General features: G+C 45.2%; 1 protein-coding gene across 1 annotated transcript in view; it reads right to left on the reverse strand.

Moving 5' to 3' along the window:
* MAP4 (microtubule associated protein 4) overlaps positions 1-22,310 on the reverse strand; it is a gene marked incomplete at its 3' end in the record, with an annotated part of 113,465 nt that overhangs the window by 87,822 nt on the left and 3,333 nt on the right. The window contains exon 2 of the mRNA XM_081996535.1: positions 14,190-14,255. Within this exon, the coding sequence (XP_081852661.1) occupies positions 14,190-14,255 (66 nt within the window). The remainder of the gene's footprint in view (positions 1-14,189; positions 14,256-22,310) is intronic.

Below are 22,310 nucleotides of genomic sequence, written 5' to 3' on the forward strand. Positions count from 1 at the left end.
TCATCAAGTCCAACCACCAACCCAACACCACCATGCCCACTAAACCATGTCCCCAAGTGCCACGTCCACACGTTTTTGAACACATCCAGGGACGGTGACTCCACCACCTCCCCGGGCAGCCTGTGCCAATGCCTGACCACCCTCTCAGTACAGAAATTTCCCCCAACACCCAATCTAAACCTCCCCCGGCGCAACTTGAGGCCGTTTCCTCTCGTCCTGTCGCTGGTAACTTGGGAGAAGAGGCCAACCCCCACCTCACCACAACCCCCTTTCAGGCAGTTGCAGAGAGCGATGAGGGCTCCCCTCAGCCTCCTCTTCTCCAGGCTGAACACCCCCAGTTCCCTCGGCCGCTCCCCATCAGACTTGTGCTCCAGACCCCTCCCCAGCTCCGTCGCCCTTCTCTGGACACGCTCCAGCACCTCAACGTCCTCCTTGGAGTGAGGGGCCCAACTCTGAACACAGGATTCGAGGTGCGGCCTCACCGGGGCCGAGTCCAGGGGCACGATCCCTGCCCTGCTGCTGCTGGCCACACCATTGCTGGTACAGGCCAGGACGCTGTTGGCCTTCTTGGCCACCTGGGCACACTGCTGGCTCATGTTCAGCCGGCTGCCAGCCAGCACCCCCAGGTCCTTTTCCACTGGGCAGCTCTCCACTCCAGACCTTTAAGATCATCAAGTCCAACCGTCAACCCAACACCACCATGGCCACTAAACCATGTGATCGTTTAGATTTGCAAAGTACTTTGAAGATGAAGTGCCACTACATGTGTCAAGAGATGTTGCTATTTACAATTATTTGTGGTGCAGAATAGCAAGGGATGTAATTATATTCTATTGTAAATTCTTCTGGACAGGAACCTGTCATTCATTTGTCTATAAAACCCCATTTCAAGCAAAAAAACCCAAAAAACAAACAAAAAAAACAAACAAACAAACAAAAAAAAACCAACCAGGAGACTCTAAATGTCCTCGTCAGTGTGAGGAAGAGGCCTAGGAGCAGTTAAGAAAATTTGACATGAACTTTCTTAAAAATTACTTCAGCTTTACTTTTGGATTGGACACACCAGGCAATATCTCCTCAGAAGTGGCCTGATTTTTGTTACAAATAGACACGCACAGGGATGCGTATTATGATGCACTTCAGGCCCTGGGATTCAGAAATTAAACAACCTGCCTGTCAGTGCCTAACAAAGGCATCACGAACAGACTGACTGACAGCCGCTCGTTGCCAGCAACACTCAGATGTCCTTTAAAGAAAGGAGAGGCGAGTTGATCAGTCTACAACTACCTATACTAGAAGTAAATTTCTCAAAGTTCTGCTTGTTTGAAATTCACTGAATTTGAAACAGAAATAAGGAAGTGTTTTGTTTTTTTTTTTTTAAAAAAAGAAAATTTCTGATAGGAACTATACAGAACTCATCCCAAGAAAAGAGAGTATTTAAAGCCTTCAGATGATAAAAGAAATCAAAATCAGGTATTTATAGCAAAAAAGTTATCAGTCTGGCATGGAACTTACTAAGGACGACCCTGTGTTGCTGAAGTCAAGGCAGCGGTCCTGTCTAATTTTATGAAATGGTCAGCAAGACACCAAAAGCCTCAGAAGTACACTACAACACTTAAGTTTCTTTCCACTAAAACATCATCTGCAAAAAAAAGTTCACATTAGTAGCAGCTTGCTGCTCCTCCACACAGACAAATAGGTTTCCCCTATTTAATCTTCCAAAGTCACAGTTCTTCAAGTAAGTTATTTTCATGGTATCAAAGACTTGTATAGTCATTTCAAGGTGCAGATGAAACCAGCATTCCGAACTGTATATTCACAAAAATATCCAAAGTCTTAACAGAGACTTTTCTAAATCTTTTATATTTAGAAAATTGGTAGCACAAATGACCGTCTTTTAAGACACGCTCCTTCACCGTGGTCAATACACATCTACATCACTTCCACAGGAAACGGGACGATTCAACTGACCGTGACGTGGAAGAGCAAGAGAGATTCAAGGACTGAAAGCTCTTAAATGCAATAGTTTTAGCACAGACCTGTAGTATTTTAATGCCAAGCTCCTGCAAGACATGGTGTATACTTAAAGAACCATTGTTAAGCAGCTCACAATACCCCTTTTCAGTTCGTAAGGACTCAGGCATCAGTCAGCTACGTGAAGGTAGTACGCCGTCAGACAATACAGAAAAGCTGTATCAATAAAACACACACTGAAGTGACAGACCTGTGCGCTGGTGACCTCCCGAGTCACCTCCCACCGAGAGCCGAGGGCACAGTGACGCCGTTCCCCCGCACGACACCCCACCCAACGCAGTCGCGTGAGAATTACAGACCTTGGTCTAATCCAGAGCATGGAAGGGGCTCTTCACAGCAGTCGGGATTTCTAAGCAAAGTTCTGGGCTGAAGAAAAATTTACTCTGTCATCTCTTGCGTTCCCAGTGTTTATAAGCGCCTCAGCTTCTGGGAAGTTCCTTTAAGCTTTCTGAACCGCTCGTGCATAGCTCATGAGTTGAGATTATGCGAACTGCTACTCAACTCCTTTGCCAGCCGTAGAAAGCCACAAGCGTCGAAGGTCTTCGGCTGGAAGAGCGCCGGCTCCTTGGGAGCCCGCAGAAGGGGCACCCCGCGGAGCGCAAGCCTTCGTCCTCCACGCTCCCCCTCCAGGGGCGCGGGGGAAGCGGCACATCCCCCGGCAGCGCCGGCACCCCCCACCCCGCATCCTCACCGGCGGTCGGGGAGCGCAGAGCTGTAACCCTGCCCGACCTCGGCCCCCCGCTTCGTCCAGGCGCCCACCTTCCCCTTCCCCCGTCCAACTCGGGCCTAAAAATAGTCACCCCCAAAAGATCAGACACACAGGAAAACACACAACTCTTAGTCGTGCCCCCCCGAAGAACTAAACAAGCCTCCAAAATGATGGTTTGCTGCTTTTTCTAGACTGAAGGAAGAGAGAACATGACTCTCCTTTAGCAAACTTGGTTGGATGCAGACGCATTCTGAAAAGCCTAAAAAGCCCTCCCTTGAGTCCAGAAAGTATAACAGCCTTTATAAATAAAAAACTTGCAGGCAGGTAAGAGAGGAAAAATCACTTTAATTAGAAAAGCACACCTTTAAGTGTCCTATTTACAAGGTGCTACACATAAGGATTTACTTTTTTTAGGTTTTTTTATGGGGTTTGGGTTTTTTGGTTTGGTTTGGGTTTTGTTTTTTTAAACTTTATGTACTAGCAACTTACTCAACAGTGAAAGACGGTTAGATAACAAACAAACAGCAAAGACTGAACCTCAGTTGGAGTGGCAGTTAAATGCTTCCATCGTATATATCATATACTCAGAATTATATTGTTACATGCAGATTACCATTCCCACAGACATGTCATTTTTCTGTGAATCCTCACAAAAATCAGGCATCTTAAGCCATAAGCCATTATTTACTAGCTAGCTCACACATGCAGATTTTAAGTACCTTGTAAGTCCAACATGGAAAAGAGCATCCATCTCATCCATCCCCAGTTCACTTTTTATTCCTTGAGCACAGTGGGAAGAAGTTTTCCTTCTATTTCCGCCCCCACACACCCCCAACATCATCAAAATTGTGTGGCTAATTGAAAGAATTTCCTTTTTAATGTATTAACTATATTAGCTAAACCAATGTTTTGATGGACATGTTTTCAAACATCTGTTCAAACAAACTATTCCAGTTTAAGCCGTTTACCTCTTTTAGAAATAACACCAGAGCAGTTAATCAAGCACATGCAGGTACCTGTAGATATTAACTTTGAACACAATCCAAGAAGATTCTCACCACAGTACAACTATCGAGAGGTTAGTTTGAGATGTTTATTAGGGTGATTTATTCAACAGTGACATACAGCTTCACATCATACAAAGCATTGGAATCATTAAGGAAAAGCAGAAGCGATAACAGACAAGCTCGTAAGCACAAGGAAGGTATAGTATGTTCTGCGAAGATTTCGTATCCTCCCCAAAGACTGGAGAAAAGTATGCGTAACATGAAATTTAAATGGAGGAACACATTTGGTAGCTACCTGGCTTTCTGAAAATTAAAATAGGAAAACGAAACACACACTCCTGCGTATTCATTTACTGCACTGAATGTTCAGCAAGACACACGGACATTTTCCGGGAGTGACAGAAGATACAGCACCCGGCGTTGACTCTCCAGCATCCCCTACCTCCCTGGCCAAAACATGCAGCCTCCCAGGACAGGCACCTTACACGTGCCATTGCAGAGCTTTTGGTCAGAGTCCTGTAAGGAAGAACCACCACAAACAAGAAACAACCATCTCCCTTCCTCTATCTACAAGTTTACATTCCAACTTGTAAACCTAATGACATTTAAAATAAACAGCGATAAAAAATAGAGGGGGGGGGGCCCGGAAATAATGGTAGTGTAATGGAATGGATTATTCATGTTAGCAGCTGAGACAGTGACTGAACCCCCACGTACTCCGTCGGCATTAGCAAGCTTTGCTTCGGTCTGCTCGAGACGCTGCCGTGCCTGGCGTGCTGACGGGTGTCCAGCCCGATTCCGCTGAACAGGGCGCCTGAGCCGGGCACATCTCCCCGTAACTCCGCCGCCCGCCTGCAGAGCGAGCTGGCCTAGCCAACTGCTACAAGAGCTAGAAACTCCCCTCTTGCCAGTATTTTAAAGCACTACTGCATTTCAGTAAAATAAAGCATGTGCAGGGGTTGGGGGGAAGAGAGTCTGATATTCAGTTAACCTGAAAACTTCTGTTATTCAATCTGAAAAATTCTCTCTGCAATTATTTACTCTTTATTTCTAGGGCAAAAATAGTTAAGGCCGCTTAAGGCAAAAAGGTGAGAAAGAACGGCTTGTGGAACCAAGTTAAAATGCCTCCAAACTAGCCATGATGCTGTCTTGCTCCAAAATCAGCTACATTAAAAAAAATGGCTACAAAGAGGTCTTAAAAAAAAAAAAGCCAAGAACACAACAATCTCCTTTTATGGAAACAGGCACCAAAAAAGCACTTTGTGACAACAAGGAGGACCAGACACCTCTCCTTGCATCAGACGCCACATCTCACCTTTCGGTGCAACTGAGCAGCAGACCTGGTGTGTGAAGTCCAGCTGGAGGACTGGTCCTGGGTGGCCCGCAGACCCGTGTGAGCGGGACCTTCCACCACCCCCAAAAGCTGGTGAGCCTTTGGTGGCTTGTCAAAGGTGGAGGCTGTTGGCTACGTGCTACCACGTGGCATTATTTCCAGTAAAACCCGAAAGACAGAGGGCAATCTGTCACAGCCATACTTGACCGTGCATCCTAAATCCCAATTACCATTCTTGTTCTAGTCCACGGGGAAACGCTTATTTTTGTACTTCGGTCACGGTCTGGTCTCAAAGGCTGCTGGTCTTAAGCAACCGCGTGGTGGCTCTGCCAGGTTGGCACATCGGACCAGCAAGGGAATAGCCCAGCTTTGGCCGTTGAGTGCCCGTAGGCAACAGGGTTCTCTCAGAAATGACAGCTATCTACCTCAGAGGAGAAGCCAATGGTGTTACTTGTTGAGAAATTGGCACCACAAGGATGTCAGCTACTAATGAGGCTTTGAATGGTGAGCAGAACAATAAATTTCCACCAAATCGGAGAACAAAAGCCTCAAGTTCCGATGCACATCACTAAACAGGCTGATTACGTACAATTCACTGCAGCAACTCTGGACTCTGTCACCCTGGGTGGGGAGTATGTGAGGTCTCAGATAACAAGAAAAAAGTATCAAGACTAGATGGGTCACTATTTCAGGGATATCTTCAAAGAAAACTTTGCAGTTGCATTAACAGTAGTATTCATGCACAGTGCAACACTCTTCCAGTAAATCATTAGCAGACCAGCATCATAACATAGTCATGAGTACTAGGCAAGGTACTAGGAATATTCAGGTGCAAGCTACTCTCTTCACAACAAGAAACTATCATTTTTAGGCAAGTATGCTAGCTTTTGGCTATTTGGAGAATCGTGTCCTACCTCAGACTGAATTTGGGTTCAAATAAAGCCCATACTTTGACCAGGTGTTGTAGGCAAAGTACCTTTAGCTACACAATTATCCTCAAACAAAACATTCTCTCATCTACAAAAAACCCAGGCTGAGCTTGTCTCATGTAAAATACTAAGTAGTCCCTCTAAATTATTTCCTTCTTTTGCATTCCGCTTGCTCTGTTGAATGGTAGTAACCAATACTTTTGTGTTTGGAAAGCTGTGTGGCTTTATGGAGACAGCAGGGATTGCAACGGACTTGGTGACTTCTTGTAGCTCTGTTTCAGGTTAAAACAAGCTATTTTGGTGTTCCTGGAAACTGTCATAATTATTTCAGTATAGATTTGATAGTCCTAGATCTTTTGTTTCTCTCTGTTTTGGAAGGGACAGATTATTTTCCATGGCAAGTGAAATTTCAGCCAAGGCTGTCGTTGCCAAAACAAGGTAGAGGTATGAAATTACAGAAAGGCAATTTTCTTTCTTACTTCCAAGGCTTGCAGGAAGCAGTACAATAGCAAAGCACCTTACTGAGGCAGGAATTTGGGGTTGGCTGTTTTCCTTTATACACGCAGTTGATGGCAAGTGCTTGAACCCCATAATCCAGCCCTCACAAACCAGAGACAACCTGCTTGTACCTCAGCAAACATGGGTTTTCCTGTTTCTCAAGTCTGTGTAGTAAGTGCTATGATCTGAAAACACCTGTTTTGAAGAAGACAACATTATTAAAGATAAAAACCTCATATGAGAAGGTTTCAAAGCAGCAAGGATAAAGGCAGGTAAAACTCAGTGTTATTCTAAAAGGCTGTGGTGAGTACAGGGAGAAGGGAAAGGAGCTGCAGTCATGGTGGACCCATCCGCTATGAAAGCACAACTTTAAATTTCATATCAAACTTTCTGTTATTAAGCATCCATGAAAAAGGATATAAATTAAATTTAAAAGTGGTTGAACTAAAAATGGAGCTGTGATTTAAAAACAGTGGGAGTGCTGAAATAGTGCAGTTAAAAATCATCCCGCACGTTTGTGCTTACACAACGAAAGGAAGGTTTCAACAAGCACTGCAGAGCAGAGAGGGAGGAGGAGAAGGGCTGATCGGCCGACAGCACAGCTACCCTTTGGTTTCTTCTACACGTAAAGTCCAAGGACGTAAAGCAAGAGCTCTGTAAAATGCTGAAGATTTTAGAAGTGTAATGGCAGGTAGAAAAGTACACTGGTCTTGTATCAGTGGCAGCCCCAGTGTTAGGAGACAGTCTAGGCTTCTAGGAGGAGAAAATAGAAGAGAGGAAAAGAGTAGGAGAGGGAAACGGGATGGGGAAACGGGATGGGGAAAGGGGCAAAAAAGCGCAAGTCATTAGTAAACATGAACATTCAGGTAGCAACTGCACAACACGCAATATTTCATTTAGTGCAGCCAGGAGATTTGCCAAAAGCCAGATTAGACACACACGGAATTTTGCTTTTAAAGTGTCTGAAAATACATCGCTAGTCACGCTATGGCATGACATTGTGCCACATGCAAAAATTAGCTGTGTGACAAATCAAGATTAGTGACAAATTGCTATCAAGAGAGCAGCAGCTCAGGATGCTGCTTAAAAGCACAATTTGCACTGAAAACAGCGACAAAGTATTTCTGTGACCCCATCTCAGATGACAGAACAAGCAGGCTGGTTGGAGAGAAAGTCCAGCTAGGGAGAGTATGAACACCAAATAGCAATACTTCCCTAGGTCACTTCTCATCTTCCAGCAAGATAATGAGCAGGAGCCTGGAACAAGAGGTATCCAGATTAAACCTTATGATCATCCTTGATGGATTTCTTTGAAGAAATTTGTCTTTTTTAAAATATATAATTCCTTTGAACTGTAGGCAAATATCCTGCAATACGGAGTTGCAAATGTTGCACTGGTTGAAAGTTACACATATATTTATTTGTTTTAAACCTGCTGTTAGACTCTTACTAAGCACCCCCGAACCTTTGCATGGTGAGTTAGCGGGTACTTCCCCACTCAACACCCGCGTGCCGCCAGTGGTTATAGCTATTAACCATTTCCCCGCACCCTTGATTCAGCCCGTTGATTCACTCGAGCGCCCGACGCGCACAGCTTCCCTCCGAACGCTGCGCCGACCGCTCTTCGCTTTACCCTTATAAGGAAGAACAGAATTAACAGGCAGTTTCGGTCTGTGTGCTGAGAACCCAAGCCAGAGCTCCCGCGCCGCAGTGCTCAAATTCTCCAAAAAAAAAAAAAAACCCACCCCCACCCCCCAAAACCACATCAAAAACCCACAAACCAAATAAGTAATTGCCACATACGGCTCAGCGCTGCCAAGAACTGAACCCTTCAGAGAAGCTGCCAGTCTCTCCCCTTCAGAAAAAGCAAAGGGGTGCAGAGGGTTCTCAGCCTCACGGCCGCAGGTTTGCACCCTCAAGCAAACAGCCGACGTAAAGTCAGCGTTCCCATTTTTCCTTTACATTCTGAAATACTGAACTATATACATCCCTGCATCAACGGTTTAAATACAGCACTGCTATAATAAAAATAATTCACAGTTAATATAGGGTTTTGCCCCCGAGTTACATTAGTCTTGGATTTATGCCAACTACTACATTAACGGTGTTTTGGAGTCGGGCATCCGGTCAGGAGGCAGCACAGGCTGCCAAGCCAGCACTAAGATTTCAGTCCTGACTAATTCTAACCTCTGCATACACGTACACCAGATGTCTGTAGATAATGTCGCATGCAATAAAACATTAGCAAGTCATGACTCCGTTTTACTTAATAGGTAAAAAAACCGTGTAGCAAAGCTTCCTGTGATCTAGACCAGAGCAATAAGCAGACGTTTCTATTTTCAAATAGCTTAACTGCACCTTTCCCCAATACTTTCCCTGAAGTCTGTTTCAGAATCCAACTCAAACACAGCTCTGCTTTTAAAAGCTCTCTCTGTAGCTCTTAACACTGCTTTTTGTAGCAAAGAGCTGGATTCCTTGAGCATCACCTTCCTTAGTCCTCTCCCAGCTACTCTGTTTCCCACCTCTGCACTGGGCCCGCATTGCACATCCAGAAGAATCGTTTCAGCTTTAAAAAGAGAGACAGATTAGGGAATAGATCCAGCTGAAAACAAATACGCGAGCCAAAAACTGAAGGTGGCTTAGGGCCAGGGACAAAAAAACTGGGGCGGTTTACACGACACCAGGTCTCATCGCAAATGATGGAGTGCAACTGACGCCGAGGGGCAAAAGGATTCTTGCTCATGAGCTGGCAGGCCTCATTGAGAGGGCTTTAAACTAGAATTGGAGGGGGGAGGGGATAAAACGGGGCTCACTAGAGTTGAACCTAGGGGTAGGTTCAACGTGCCAGAGTTGAAATCTATAGCCCGGCTCAGGTGCATCTACACCAATGCACGCAACATGGGCACCAAACAGGAGGAGCTGGAAACCATTGTGCAGCACGACAGCTATGACGTAGTTGCCATCACAGAAACATGGTGGGATGCTTCTCATGACTGGAGTGCTGCAATGGATGGCTATAAGCTCTTCCGAAGGGATAGAATGGGAAGGAGAGGCGGTGGGGTGGCTCTGTATGTTAGGGAGTGTTTTGATTGCATAGAAATCGAAGATTGTGAAGACCAAGTAGAGTGCTTGTGGGTAAGGATGAGGGGGAAGGCCAATGAGGCAGACATCCTGCTGGGAGTCTGTTACAGGCCACCCAACCAGGATGAAGAGACGGATGAGACATTCTATAAGCGACTGGCGGAGGTCTCGCATTCGCTGGCCCTTGTTCTTGTGGGGGACTTCAACCTACCGGACATCTGCTGGAAGTATAACACGGTAGAGAGGAAACAGTCTAGGAGGTTCCTGGAGTGTGTGGAGGATAACTACCTGACACAGCTCGTGAGTGAGCCCACCAGGGGAGGTGCCTTACTGGACCTGCTGTTTACAAACAGAGAAGGACTGGTGAGAGATGTGGTGGTCGGAGGCCGTCTTGGGCTTAGCGACCATGACATGATAGAATTCTCAGTTGTGAGTGAAGTAAGGAGAGAGGTCAGCAAAACTGCTATCATGGACTTCCGGAGGGCAGACTTTGGCCTGTTCAAGTCACTGGTTGAGAGAGTCCCTTGGGAGACAGTCCTGAAGGACAAAGGGGTCCAGGAAGGCTGGACAGTCTTCAAGAAGGAAATCTTAAAGGCGCAGGAGCAGGCGGTCCCCATGTGCCGTAAGAAGAGCTGGCGGGGAAGGCGACCGGCCTGGCTGAACAGGGAGATTTTGCTGGGACTCAGGGAAAAGAGGAGAGTTTATCACCTCTGGAAGAAGGGGAAGGCAACTCATGAAGAGTACAAGGATCTCGTTAGGTCAAGCAGGGACAAAATTAGAAAGGCAAAAGCCCAGCTAGAGCTCAGTCTGGCCACAGTCGTAAAGGATAATAAAAAATGTTTTTACAAATATATTAACAACAAAAAGAGAGGCAAGGAGAATCTCCATCCCCTACTGGATATGGCAGGGAACATTGTCTCCAAGGACGAGGACAAGGCTGAGGTACTTAATGCCTTCTTCGCCTCAGTCTTTAATACCCACTCCAGGTATCCACAGGATATTCAGCCCCCTGAGCTGGAAGACGGGGATGGAGAGCACAATGTACTCCTCATAATCCAGGAGGAAGCAGTCAAGGACATGCTAAGCCACCTGGACACCCACAAGTCTATGGGGCCTGATGGGATCCACCCGAGAGTACTGAGAGAGCTGGCAGAGGAGCTTGCCAAGCCACTCTCCATTGTTTATCAGCAGTCCTGGTTAACAGGGGAGGTCCCAGAAGACTGGAGGCTTGCCAATGTGACGCCCGTCTACAAGAAAGGCCGGAAGGAGGATCCTGGGAACTACAGGCCTGTCAGCCTGACCTCTGTTCCAGGGAAGATTATGGAGCGGTTGGTTTTGAGAGTGCTCACAGGGCATCTGCAGAACAGCCAAAGGATCAGGCCCAGCCAGCATGGGTTCATGAAAGGCAGGTCCTGCTTGACCAACCTGATCTCCTTCTATGACCAGGTGACCCACCTAGTGGATGAGGGAAAGGCAGTGGACGTTGTCTACCTGGACTTTAGTAAAGCCTTTGACAGCGTCTCCCACAGCATTCTCCTGCAGAAACTGGCGGCTCGTGGCTTAGACGGGTTTACTCTTCGCTGGGTGAGGAACTGGCTGGTTGGCCGAGCCCAGAGAGTTGTGATGAATGGCGTTAAATCCGGCTGGCGGCCGGTCACAAGCGGTGTTCCCCAGGGCTCGGTTCTGGGACCAGTCTTGTTCAATATCTTTATCGATGATCTGGATGAGGGAATTGAGTGCTCCCTCAGTAAGTTTGCAGATGACACCAAGCTGAGTGGGAGTGTTGATCTGCTGGAGGGTAGGAGGGCTCTGCAGAGGGATCTGGACAGGCTGGATCGATGGGTAGAGGCCAACTGTATGAGGTTTAATAAGGCCAAGTGCAGGGTCCTGCACTTTGGCCACAACAACCCCATGCAATGCTACAGGCTTGGGGAGGAGTGGCTGGAGAGCAGCCCGGCGGAAAGGGACCTGGGGGTGCTGGTTGACAGCCGGCTGAATATGAGCCGGCAGTGTGCCCAGGTGGCCAAGAAGGCCAACAGCGTCCTGGCCTGTATCAGGAATAGTGTGGCCAGCAGGAGTAGGGAGGTGATTGTGCCCCTGTACTCGGCCCTGGTGAGGCCGCACCTTGAATACTGTGTTCAGTTTTGGGCCCCTCACTACAAGAAGGACGTTGAGGTGCTGGAGCATGTCCAGAGAAGGGCAACGAAGCTGGTGAGGGGTCTGGAGCACAAGTCTTATGGGGAGCGGCTGAGGGAACTGGGGTTGTTTAGTCTGGAGAAGAGGAGGCTGAGGGGAGACCTTATCGCTCTCTACAACTACCTGAAAGGGGGTTGTGGCGGCGAGGGTGTTGGTCTCTTCTCCCAAGTAACTAGTGATAGGACAAGAGGAAATGGCCTCAAGTTGCGCCAGGGGCGGTTTAGATTGGATATTAGGAAAAATTTCTTCACTGAGAGGGTGGTCAGGCATTGGAACAGGCTGCCCAGGGAGGTGGTGGAGTCGCCATCCCTGGAAGTGTTCAAAAAACGTGTGGATGTGGCGCTTCAGGACATGGTTTAGGGGACATGGTGGTTCTGGATTAATGGTTGGACTTGATGATCTTAAAGGTCCTTTCCAACCTAGTGATTCTGTGATTCTGTGATTCTGTGAAAAGGCTTTAGACAGCACCACCTATTAAATGTAGAAGAAGGGACTGCTGAAGTCCGTCACCTGGGCTGGAACAACTTGCCTGTATTTCTGCAGAGCATCAACTGCTCTTCAACTCTGAAAAAAACCTCCATTATCTGTCAAAAATTAGCATTTCTCCCTTACTCTCAAATGTATGAGCATGGATATTTCAAGTGTTCCACAGAAAAAGGGGTAAAGGGAAAGAGTCCATGAAAATAGTTCTGTTGTATGAATCTTCTGTTATTCTGACAAGCCTAATTAACGTGATGCCTGTGACTCTTCATCCTTCGACATGCTGTTTCTACTACTTTGATGTCACTTTTAGACAGCCTTTAACAAGAGAAAAGATATCCAACTCTACCCCACAAAGATGGATCATATTAATAAATTAAAAAGGTTGACACGTAAAAGTATCTTTGATCAAAGTTGTTAGCATTTAGCTTGTGAAGAGTTAAACGTCCAGAAAGCTAGTATTAAGTAAATAACAAAAAAATTTTTAAACACAATTCAGAAATTCAGTTAAAAATCCCAATGCATTTGTCATACCTGGAGTATCATAATTCTATCTCCTTTTAGTTATATGTATTTAAAAAAAAAAAGAGAGGAAGTATCCTTAGGAAGGTTCAGAAGTGTTTTTGATGTCAAGTCTATTCTAAAATTACAGAAGATGCACAGCTTCCTTTTGACCAGATTTACAATGGCAAATTAAGTACAAAGATCAATTTTTATATTCCCATACTCAATAAGAACATGAACACTTGCTCACACTAAATAGAATTATAAAAAAAAGTGTTTTAATTAATCTGTCTCCCTCTCCCATACATTCATCATTATCTCCCAGATTTTTTTTTTCTTGGGGCCACACCTACAGCCTAGCACGGATGCCAGTGCTGGGAACATCCAAACATTCTTAGTGATGACCTGTACTGCTAAAGCTGAGCTGGATATCATGAAGAGGGGGACCAAATAAATAGCTCTTACCGATGCCAGGATGACAAATCAACTTTTGAATATTTTATCCTCAAGAAATAGAGGTGCTACAGTACGGCCGTCAAAGTCGGCACCCTCCTCACCAGCAAACGAAACAATCCACTGGCTCATGCACACAGTCGCAGAGCTTGGTACTGCTCATCCTAAACAGTTCAGCTGGAATTTGGTAGGAAACCCAAATCACAGTAAGAAAGTCTCATAAAAGGAAACTGGTGTTTATCACGAAATGTAACTGCTAAAAGAAGGCTAACTTCAGCATACGTTAGGCTACGTGGAAAGATCAATTATTTTCCAGATTCCTCACAGGTTTGAAATATTGGTCCACTTCAGTACTGACAAGTTTCCTGCAGACAAAGCTATCCTAACGCTGTATGAAAAAAGGTTCAGAAGACCTCAATTTCATCTTTGACATTGCTAGAGAAAGTATTAGGAGATATTTACAGAAGACTACTTTGGGGTGGAAGGAGAAGCTGCGGAATAAACAAAGCAGTGTAATTTCAGTAGCAGCTAAGCATTACTGAATGAAAAAACTGCATCGAAGGATGGTGTACTTAGAGAAGAAACATCGCTGTCGGTCTCATGGGGAACAGGAGAAGTCATTCTCACCAGTTAGGGTAGAGTTCAGCTATGAGTATTAACAAGTTACTGGAAAGTCATTTAGGTGTCAGTGCTCTAGATGCTGCCTTCCCAACACTGACCACGGATAAAGTATATGACATCTTCAGAACAAGGCTTTATGCAAATAAGCCATTTCAAACCCAAAAGAGAATAAAGTTCTATTTTATTTAAAATTCTTTGATAAGATGATTTAAAAAAACAAACACAAAAAACCTCCATGGAGAAATACGACTCAAAAAGAAGATGCATTTTGTCACAATGAGGTTTTACTGGTCCAATAACAAATAAAGAAGTCGACATTTTGCCTTCAGGCATTAAGCACGTACCTGTGCGGTGATCTTCTATTCCATGGTCACCATTTTCTACAACTGTTGTCCCAAAAGCTGAAGTATCTGCAAGAAATCAAAGGAAATGTTAGCACTGGATGAAGTTAATCTTAATCCAAAACTTAAAGACAACATCGTAAGGACAATACTGTAACGTTATGAAACACAGAGAAGGGGGTTTATTTTCCCCAGAATTATTTTTGAAATAAATTGAGGTACCCACACGGCACCGAGTCAGTGCAACTGAAAACTCAAAAGGAAGAGCTTTTCCATCACAGAAAATCTAGTCCCATGAAGGAGACTCAAGGCATAACAACTAGAAGCTTCTTTATCTATTCATACCATCATTTCAAACTAAGCTTTCTTAAGTGCCAGCACTAGACCACTATGACTCTACATTTCCTTCAAGCAAATAATGCTTAGCCAAGCTGATAAACTTCGACAGCCTTGGTGGATGTGAGGGAAGAGCACTTGATGCTGTTGACCTTAACACCATCTCCCATAACATCATAGACAAACTGACAAAGTACAGGTGAGATAACTGCACAGCGAGGTGGATGGAAAACTGGCTGAACAGAGGGTAGTGATTGCTCGCACCAGGTCCAACTGGAGGCCAGTAACTAGCGGTGTCCCCCGGCAGTTGACACTGGGTCCAGTATTGTTTAACATCTTTGTTAACAACCTGAACAATGGAGCAGAGCACACCTCTCAGTTAAGTCTGCAGACAATACAAAACTGGGAGGAGTGGCTGATACACCAGAGGCTTGTGATGCCATCCAGAGGGGCCTGGACAGGCTGGAGAGATGAGCAGAGAAGAATCTCATGAAGTTCAACAAGGAGAAATGCAAAGTCCTGTACCAAGGAAGAAATAATACCAGGCACCAGTACACACTGAGGGTCAACTTGCTGGAAGGCAGTCCTGCAGGAAGAACTCTTGGGGTCCTGATGGCCACCAAGTTGAACATGAACCAGCAACGTGCAAAGAAGGTCAACAGCACCCTGGGCTGCATTAGGCAGAGCACTGTCAGCAGGTTGAGGCAGGTGAGTGCCGGGGTCCCCAGTACAAGAGAGATGAAGCTACTGGAGAGAAGTCAGTGAAGGGCCACTAAGATGATTAAGGGACTGGAGAGTCTCATGAGTAAACGCTGAGAGAAAGCTGGGACTGTTCACCCTGGAGAAGAGAAGACTTCGGGGGGTTATGCACAACCACCCAAAGGGAGGCTGTAAAGACGCCCTAGGCATATTCTTTTCAGTGGAGTCCAGTGACAGAACAAGAGCCAAAAAGCACAAATTAATTCACCAGAATTTTTAAATATTGGTCCACTTCAGTCGTGGCAAGTTTCTTGCAGACAAAGCTATCCTAATAATATTAGAAAAAAGGACTGAGACCTCAGTTTCAGCTTTGACAGCTAAAGCAGGTATCAGGGAGAGATTTAGAGAAGGGCAGTTCAGGATGGAAGAACACCAATTCCAAAAAATAGTGTAAGACACAACCAAGAGATTTAGTCTATCTTGTTCTGACATTGTCAGATAAGAATTTTAACAGGCACCAGGATTTACACACCAAACTTGGAAAACATAGCAGCAATACAAGACCTAGTGATAGCTAGGGCAATCTGGAATCAAAGAACCGAGCTCTAAACGTGGCTTTGCTGTCTGCTCAGTGGGCCACCTTAGGAAAGCCACCCTGCTCACAGGTAGCTATCTCCAAGTGTGCAGTATTTTTGAAAATGCTGTTTGGAAACCATCTTTGGGAATAATTAAGGAATTTAATCAACATAATTTTTTTTTAAAGCACACTTCTTGTTCTAGTACTCAAATAGTTCTTCCTAATCATCAAAATATGCTAGTGAAATTCTGTATTAACCCCATAATCTCCACACTGGGCTACTAAGGGTCAATGACTGTAATTGCTTAGGCAAACTGCTTGAGGAATTTTAAGTTACTGCTTTGAGATCAGACTACGGTCCTTACAAAAGCAGCTGGATTGTGCTGGTATTAATACTGGTGCAGGTTGCCAGCAGCACGGTATTTCTGTAGGCAACCACCACCATGACAGATGATTATTACAAGGCCATTACCTAAACTGAAGGTATCATCCTTGCACCAAGTTTTAAAAATTTTTTCTAATATCTTCTTAAATAAACTCTGCTTAATTTCTAAGAATTTATCCTATTTTCCCGTTGTGAAATAGTGAATACAAGTCATTGCAAGAACAACACTGAGTAGTATTAGTTAGAGCTTGTTCTGCTTGTTACGCTTAAGAGCGGTTCAGCTCCTCAGGCCACCAGTTCTGCTTATTGTGAAGAAACACTCAGGGCAATGGCTTAAAAACACCTGTACTAAAGAAAATAAAATAAAATCAAATCCCAGAAACACATATCCAGTTACCTGGAGTTGCTGTCCCTTCCCTGAGCTCAAGCAGTTTTAAAACAACAAAGCTACGTTACCAGCGTACTTTAGACACAGCACTTTAGAGCTTAATCCAACCCTCAGTAAAGCAAAAAGAAAGTCTTTCCAATTACTTCAGTGGTTCATCCTGGTGCTTTACAAAAATTCAACATGAACTTGCTAGACAGCTTATAGAAAAACATACACCTACATCCTCTTCAAGTAGCTGAAAATACTACAGGAATCCCTGAACCTGTTTCTTAGCAGTTAAACACACCAGCTCCTCCTGCTGTCAGTCTTTACGAGGTCTGGTATTTACTGTAACAGTAGAACCATCTTAACTAGTAACTGGGAGAACTACTGCCAGTCACCGAATTTACTGATCGGTTGAGGCAAGAAGAAATCAGGGTCATGGGATGCTTTATGCAATACTGCTTCACAGCTGCCAAAAGGAGTAACAGGGCCTTACGATGAGGTCGCTGAGGAATTCCGTTAGAGGAGCTACACAGGTCCTGCTGAACCCTCCAGTTAACAGCAAGGACGCTTAGGCCAAGTGCAAGAGCTACAAGTTTTCTTAAGTCCTGCTCAAAAGGGTGTCATAACACTGGTTTAATGAAGGTAGCGGATGATGCCACTGTAACAGAGGCTTTGCGAGTCTTCCCTACTCTTCACTCATGCTAAACATGTCAAAAAAAAAAAAAGCCTTTTGGGGATAAGGAAGAAAAACAGCAATCCCCACTACCATGACCTACAAACTCACTCCCATTTCTTCAGTATTTAAACTGTAATTGAAAACTTGAGTGCAAGTTCTGCTTTAAACTGGACAAAGTGATCACATATTGTTTTCCGTTTCATTCGAACCTGATCATTACACCTTGCACAAACAACACAGCTGTCGAAACGTTTCATAGTCTGGTCTTGATACCATCACCATTATTCATGCATTAAAACAGGACTCGACACGATCACAAATATGGCTAAACACTACAAATTTGGTCTGCAAGTCTGTGTGCATACTTTGAGCACTGGCTTCGGGTTGCAAAAAAACGTTCATCTGTAAGACTGGTCTGGTAGCACTGGAAAGGAGCAGCCTGTGTGCACTCGAGATCAGCTTTGCAGCGCACATAGTCCACTCAATGGTGCTTCTGGCAATTCAGTGCATTTCAGCTATTCAGAAAATAAACACTTCATCTGTAGAAAAGTTTCATTTACAGACCAATCTCCTAGGTAGCAGGCAATCCAAGCCAACTTGTCTTCTATCTTCTAAAAAGAAAAGCCAGGACACCCTACCCTGCCTTACCAAGGGCTCTGCAAACTTAAAATGAAACAAAAAAACACCCTACCAAAATATTAGTCAAGCCCACCAAACACTATGGTGGATGAAAACAAGGACAGCTCAATGCCAGCTGTGTTTCTGGCTTAGCCTTCCATAGAGCACAAATACATTCCTTCAGAGAAGCTTCATCTTCTTCAGTCCCCTACATTCACTCATTTGGGAAAAAAAAAAAAGAGACATGTATTGAAAATCCTACATTTGCTTCAACAGCACAGGAATTAGGGCCAAAGAATAGGTTAAAACCATTGCAGCATTCCCCTCACTCTCGACATGCTGAGCAGTAACCACAGTAGCTGCTCTCCTCCGCATGCACCCTGCTAACTGCTTCTCTGCCATCAAAGCCACAAAAACTGGGCAAAATCTAAAGATTTTTAGGCTCAACAACGGGTTTGCAAACGAGCGGAAGAATCAGAAGTGCCATATTTTTTCCTTCTGCACTTCTCGCGAAGGATAAAAAGCAGGTAAAATGGCTTCCTTTACAGTTTTAGCTTTTTTGCAAGACAAGCTTCCAGAAAATCAGGTGAAATCAAACTCCTCCACCCAGCATTAGTAGTTTTTATTTTTAAGTCTCAGAAGGTCAGCTCCTTTGGAGCAAATCAAACTTGTTTTAGTGTGAAAGTACCCAGCAGTCTTCCCAGGGCCAGGTCTCCCCCGATAGCCCAAATTGCATAAAAACAAAAGCATGTCAAGATGTTGTAACTACATAATCCTCATCAGAATCACAAGATAGTATTTGCATCTGGCTAGTGGATCAAAGGATTGTTTTTATATAAACAAATTTAAGGCAGCATTTGCTAAACCGATAATCTCAAGCAAATGGACAGTGCCAGTATGAAAACCCTAATCTCCAGCAGTGACTTGGCATAGTGCACAAGGAAGCATAACCACAGTGGAGCACGTTTTCACCATCAGACCTGCAGCCTGCTCTGCAGTAGGCATGGGATACCAGAGGGCAAAAAGGAAAAAAAAGCTCTTGGCAGGTCAGGGCAGGGTGGACAGGTTGTGGACAAGGGTCATTTTGCATGTTTTATCATCCTGTCACACATTTGTGTGTGCAGACTTGGTTGAATGCAACTTTGTCAGACAGCTTAGACAAAAAACATGAGTGGGAACAAAAACGCTGATAAAGAATGCCTGCCATGCAGTCAAAACTAGCTGGTAACTCTTAAACAAGTAGCTTAAGCTAGTTCAATTTGTATGTTTAACTATTCTCTCTCAAAATGGCTTCTGCACAGCACTCAAGCTCATCATCTCCCAGAATCACACACACACACAAAAAAAACCCAGCTTAGAGTTTTGCTTGCCTTTTGGCATTCCAATATGACATAAAGGCTTGGTTTGGATTCTCAAGCTTCTATCTAACCATGAGAATTAAAGAGAATTTGAATTTAAATGGAAGCTAAGACTTGCTTGGTTTTGCTTTTTGGAAACATCAGAGCTTTCAGAAGAACACACAGTCTGATGGCACTAACAGAAGCCCAGCTGCACAGGCAGGTCTGGTGTCCAGAAGCAGGAAAAGGAGACCTGCCACACTGATTTCCACTAAGATCCCTCTCCCCCATCCCACCCTCCCGCCTCTCCTCCTGAAACAGGAAGCTGAAGTTTGAAGGTTTAATCACTTTGTCTGATCACTGGCTGCCTGTGATGGGACTGAATCCAAGACGGCTGGATGTTAGAGAGCCCCAAGCGAACCACAGAATCATTCAGGTTGGAAAAGACCTTTAAGATTGCGTCCAACCGTCAACCCAACACCACCATGGCCACTAAACCATGTCCCCAGGTGCCACATCCACATGTTTTTGAACACATCCAGGGATGGTGACTCCACCACCTCCCCGGGCAGCCTGTGCCAATGCCTGACCACTCTCTCAGTACAGAAATTTCCCCCAACACCCAATCTAAACCTCCCCCGGCGCAACTTGAGGCCATTTCCTCTCGTCCTGTCGCTGGTTACTTGGGAGAAGAGGCCAACCCCCACCTCACCACCACCCCCTTTCAGGCAGTTGCAGAGAGCGATGAGGGCTCCCCTCAGCCTCCTCTTCTCCAGGCTGAACACCCCCAGTTCCCTCGGCCGCTCCCCATCAGACTTGTGCTCCAGAACCCTCCCCAGCTCCGTCGCCCTTCTCTGGACACGCTCCAGCACCTCAACGTCCTTCTTGTAGTGAGGGGCCCAACTCTGAACACAGAATTCGAGGTGCGGCCTCACCGGGGCCGAGTCCAGGGGCACGATCCCTGCCCTGCTGCTGCTGGCCACACCATTGCTGGTACAGGCCAGGATGCTGTTGGCCTTCTTGGCCACCTGGGCACACTGCTGGCTCGTGTTCACCCGGGCAGCTCTCCAGCCACTCCTCCCCAAGCCTGGAGCGTTGGATGGGGCTGTTACAACCCAAGGGCAAGTTCACCAATTGAGCACAATATGACCTGGTGATGCTAAATCAGTGTAAAGCAATTGAGCTAGAAAAAGATTAATTTTGCTTTGTGAGCTTTAACAACTAAATTAATTTCACCACTTTAGTTCATAAAACATGGAAAAAGTTTCAAGAACACTTTGGCTTATCAAGACAATACTTAAAGCACTCCTTTCTCCTTAAGAAAATAGAGGTATATTATGTAGTTAAGCAACTCAACCCAAGATCCAGGCAGCTTTACAATACAATCTACACTTTAAACCAAAAGAACCAAAAAAACCACCCCACACGGAAATACGCTCCCAACAGACTACTGGTACAAGGCCTCTGCAGTGAGGCCACGAGATGCTGGGAAAGCAGCTGAAGTCTGCAGCAGAGCATTGTAAGATACACACCGCTTTGGAGTGCACCTTTGGTGTCACCTGGCTCTCTCTGAACATTTTTAATGTTTATTTTGCAAGTGTCTGCAGATCTGAGAGTGCACTCAGATCATGCTCGATACTTGCTTTTGTACAAAGAGACAACACAGGGATTTATACTAACCAGAAGTTTTAACAGCCTTGGAAGAGGAATGGGGATGGACAGACTTTGAGAGTGAGAACGTGTTTAATGTATCACATGAGCTAAAAATGCAAGTAGCGTTAACACCATTGGCTGACTTATCTCTTTGAAACTTCGGGGTATATGGAACATTCTCCATCTTCAGTTTCGTATGTGATAAAGTGTTTAAACTTCCTTTCACAAAAGCAGAGCCTGCTGCCTTCTGCAAGAAAGGCGCTTACTCCTAGAGCAGAAAGGGAGGTAAAAGAAACGGGAAAAGTTGTGGTTTGGCCTCAGGTTTCAGGCTCTGGAGCTGTTCCGTGTCCGTACCAGGGGAGGATGGCCTGCTCTGCTGTGCAGCAGTGCCTGTCCAGCAGCATCACGCAGCACCAGCAGAGCCATCTCGTGGCGACACGTGTGCTTGAAAAAAACCCCAAAGCCGCTGCCCACAGCAAATTAAAAGAAATTCATCGCTGCTATCATGCTCAGTATTTGTTTCCCTATTAAAAAAAGTTGTATACAAAGGTAAGACTCATCGCCAACTTTGTGAAGAGACCGAGTGCAAAAATGCAAAACATGCATTTACCGTGTACAAGGCCATGAATAGTTATGCCACAGACCTACACAATGCCTCAACAGCAACACGATGGCACGTTTCAGAAACAATACTGGTCCTCACTCGAACCACAGGAGCTCTGCTGCCTTGCTGCAAGCTATCAAAGCACAGTATTTTCCTTTCAGTTGGAAGCTGCACCCACGCAAACACCTCTTCCTTCACACTTTAGGATGCGTATCCCTTACTTCACATGAGCACCCTAACGAAAACTGCTGCTACAGCCCCCATAACTTTAACTGGAAGCTCCACAGTATCCTCTAAACTCCTTGGAACTGATAAGGAACGCTAGCTGCAAACAGCGTAGCACACACCCAAAGCGATCCTTCAGCGGTATGTAAAGCCCACAACGTCGTAAGAGGATTACCCCAGAATTTGCCAAATTATGATGTCCAGCCAGGTGCTAGAAAGAGTAAAACCCTTCTTAAGCTATGCTTTTCCAATGATATTTTAACAGTTAACTGTTATTAGAGCTTTTTTTCTAGGACAAATTTGTAGGTGACCATACAACAGCTCATCACATGTCCTTCTTCTCCATCTCTCTGCACTCACATGGTCCACCCAGGTCCACGATGGGGGCCCATCTGATCATTAAACTTGTCTAACATGGCTCCCGGGTTTAGGAAAGAAGTGAAAGAAAAAACCTTGAGCAGAGATGGAACAGCTAAAGCCTGATGGGACATATGATTAAACCTCTTATGACTGGGGAAAGGCAATCTCAGTAGCAAAGACCGTGCTGTCTGAACACATTCGTGCCTTTTAACATAAATAAATTAACAAGCGGGGGCTGAAAAGCCTGATCCATGAAAGCTACTCTTCTCCCTCAGGAAGAC

This window comes from Phaethon aethereus, assembly GCF_964289735.1.
Source record: "Phaethon aethereus genome assembly, chromosome: 2".
Taxonomy (NCBI): Eukaryota; Metazoa; Chordata; class Aves; order Phaethontiformes; family Phaethontidae; genus Phaethon; species Phaethon aethereus.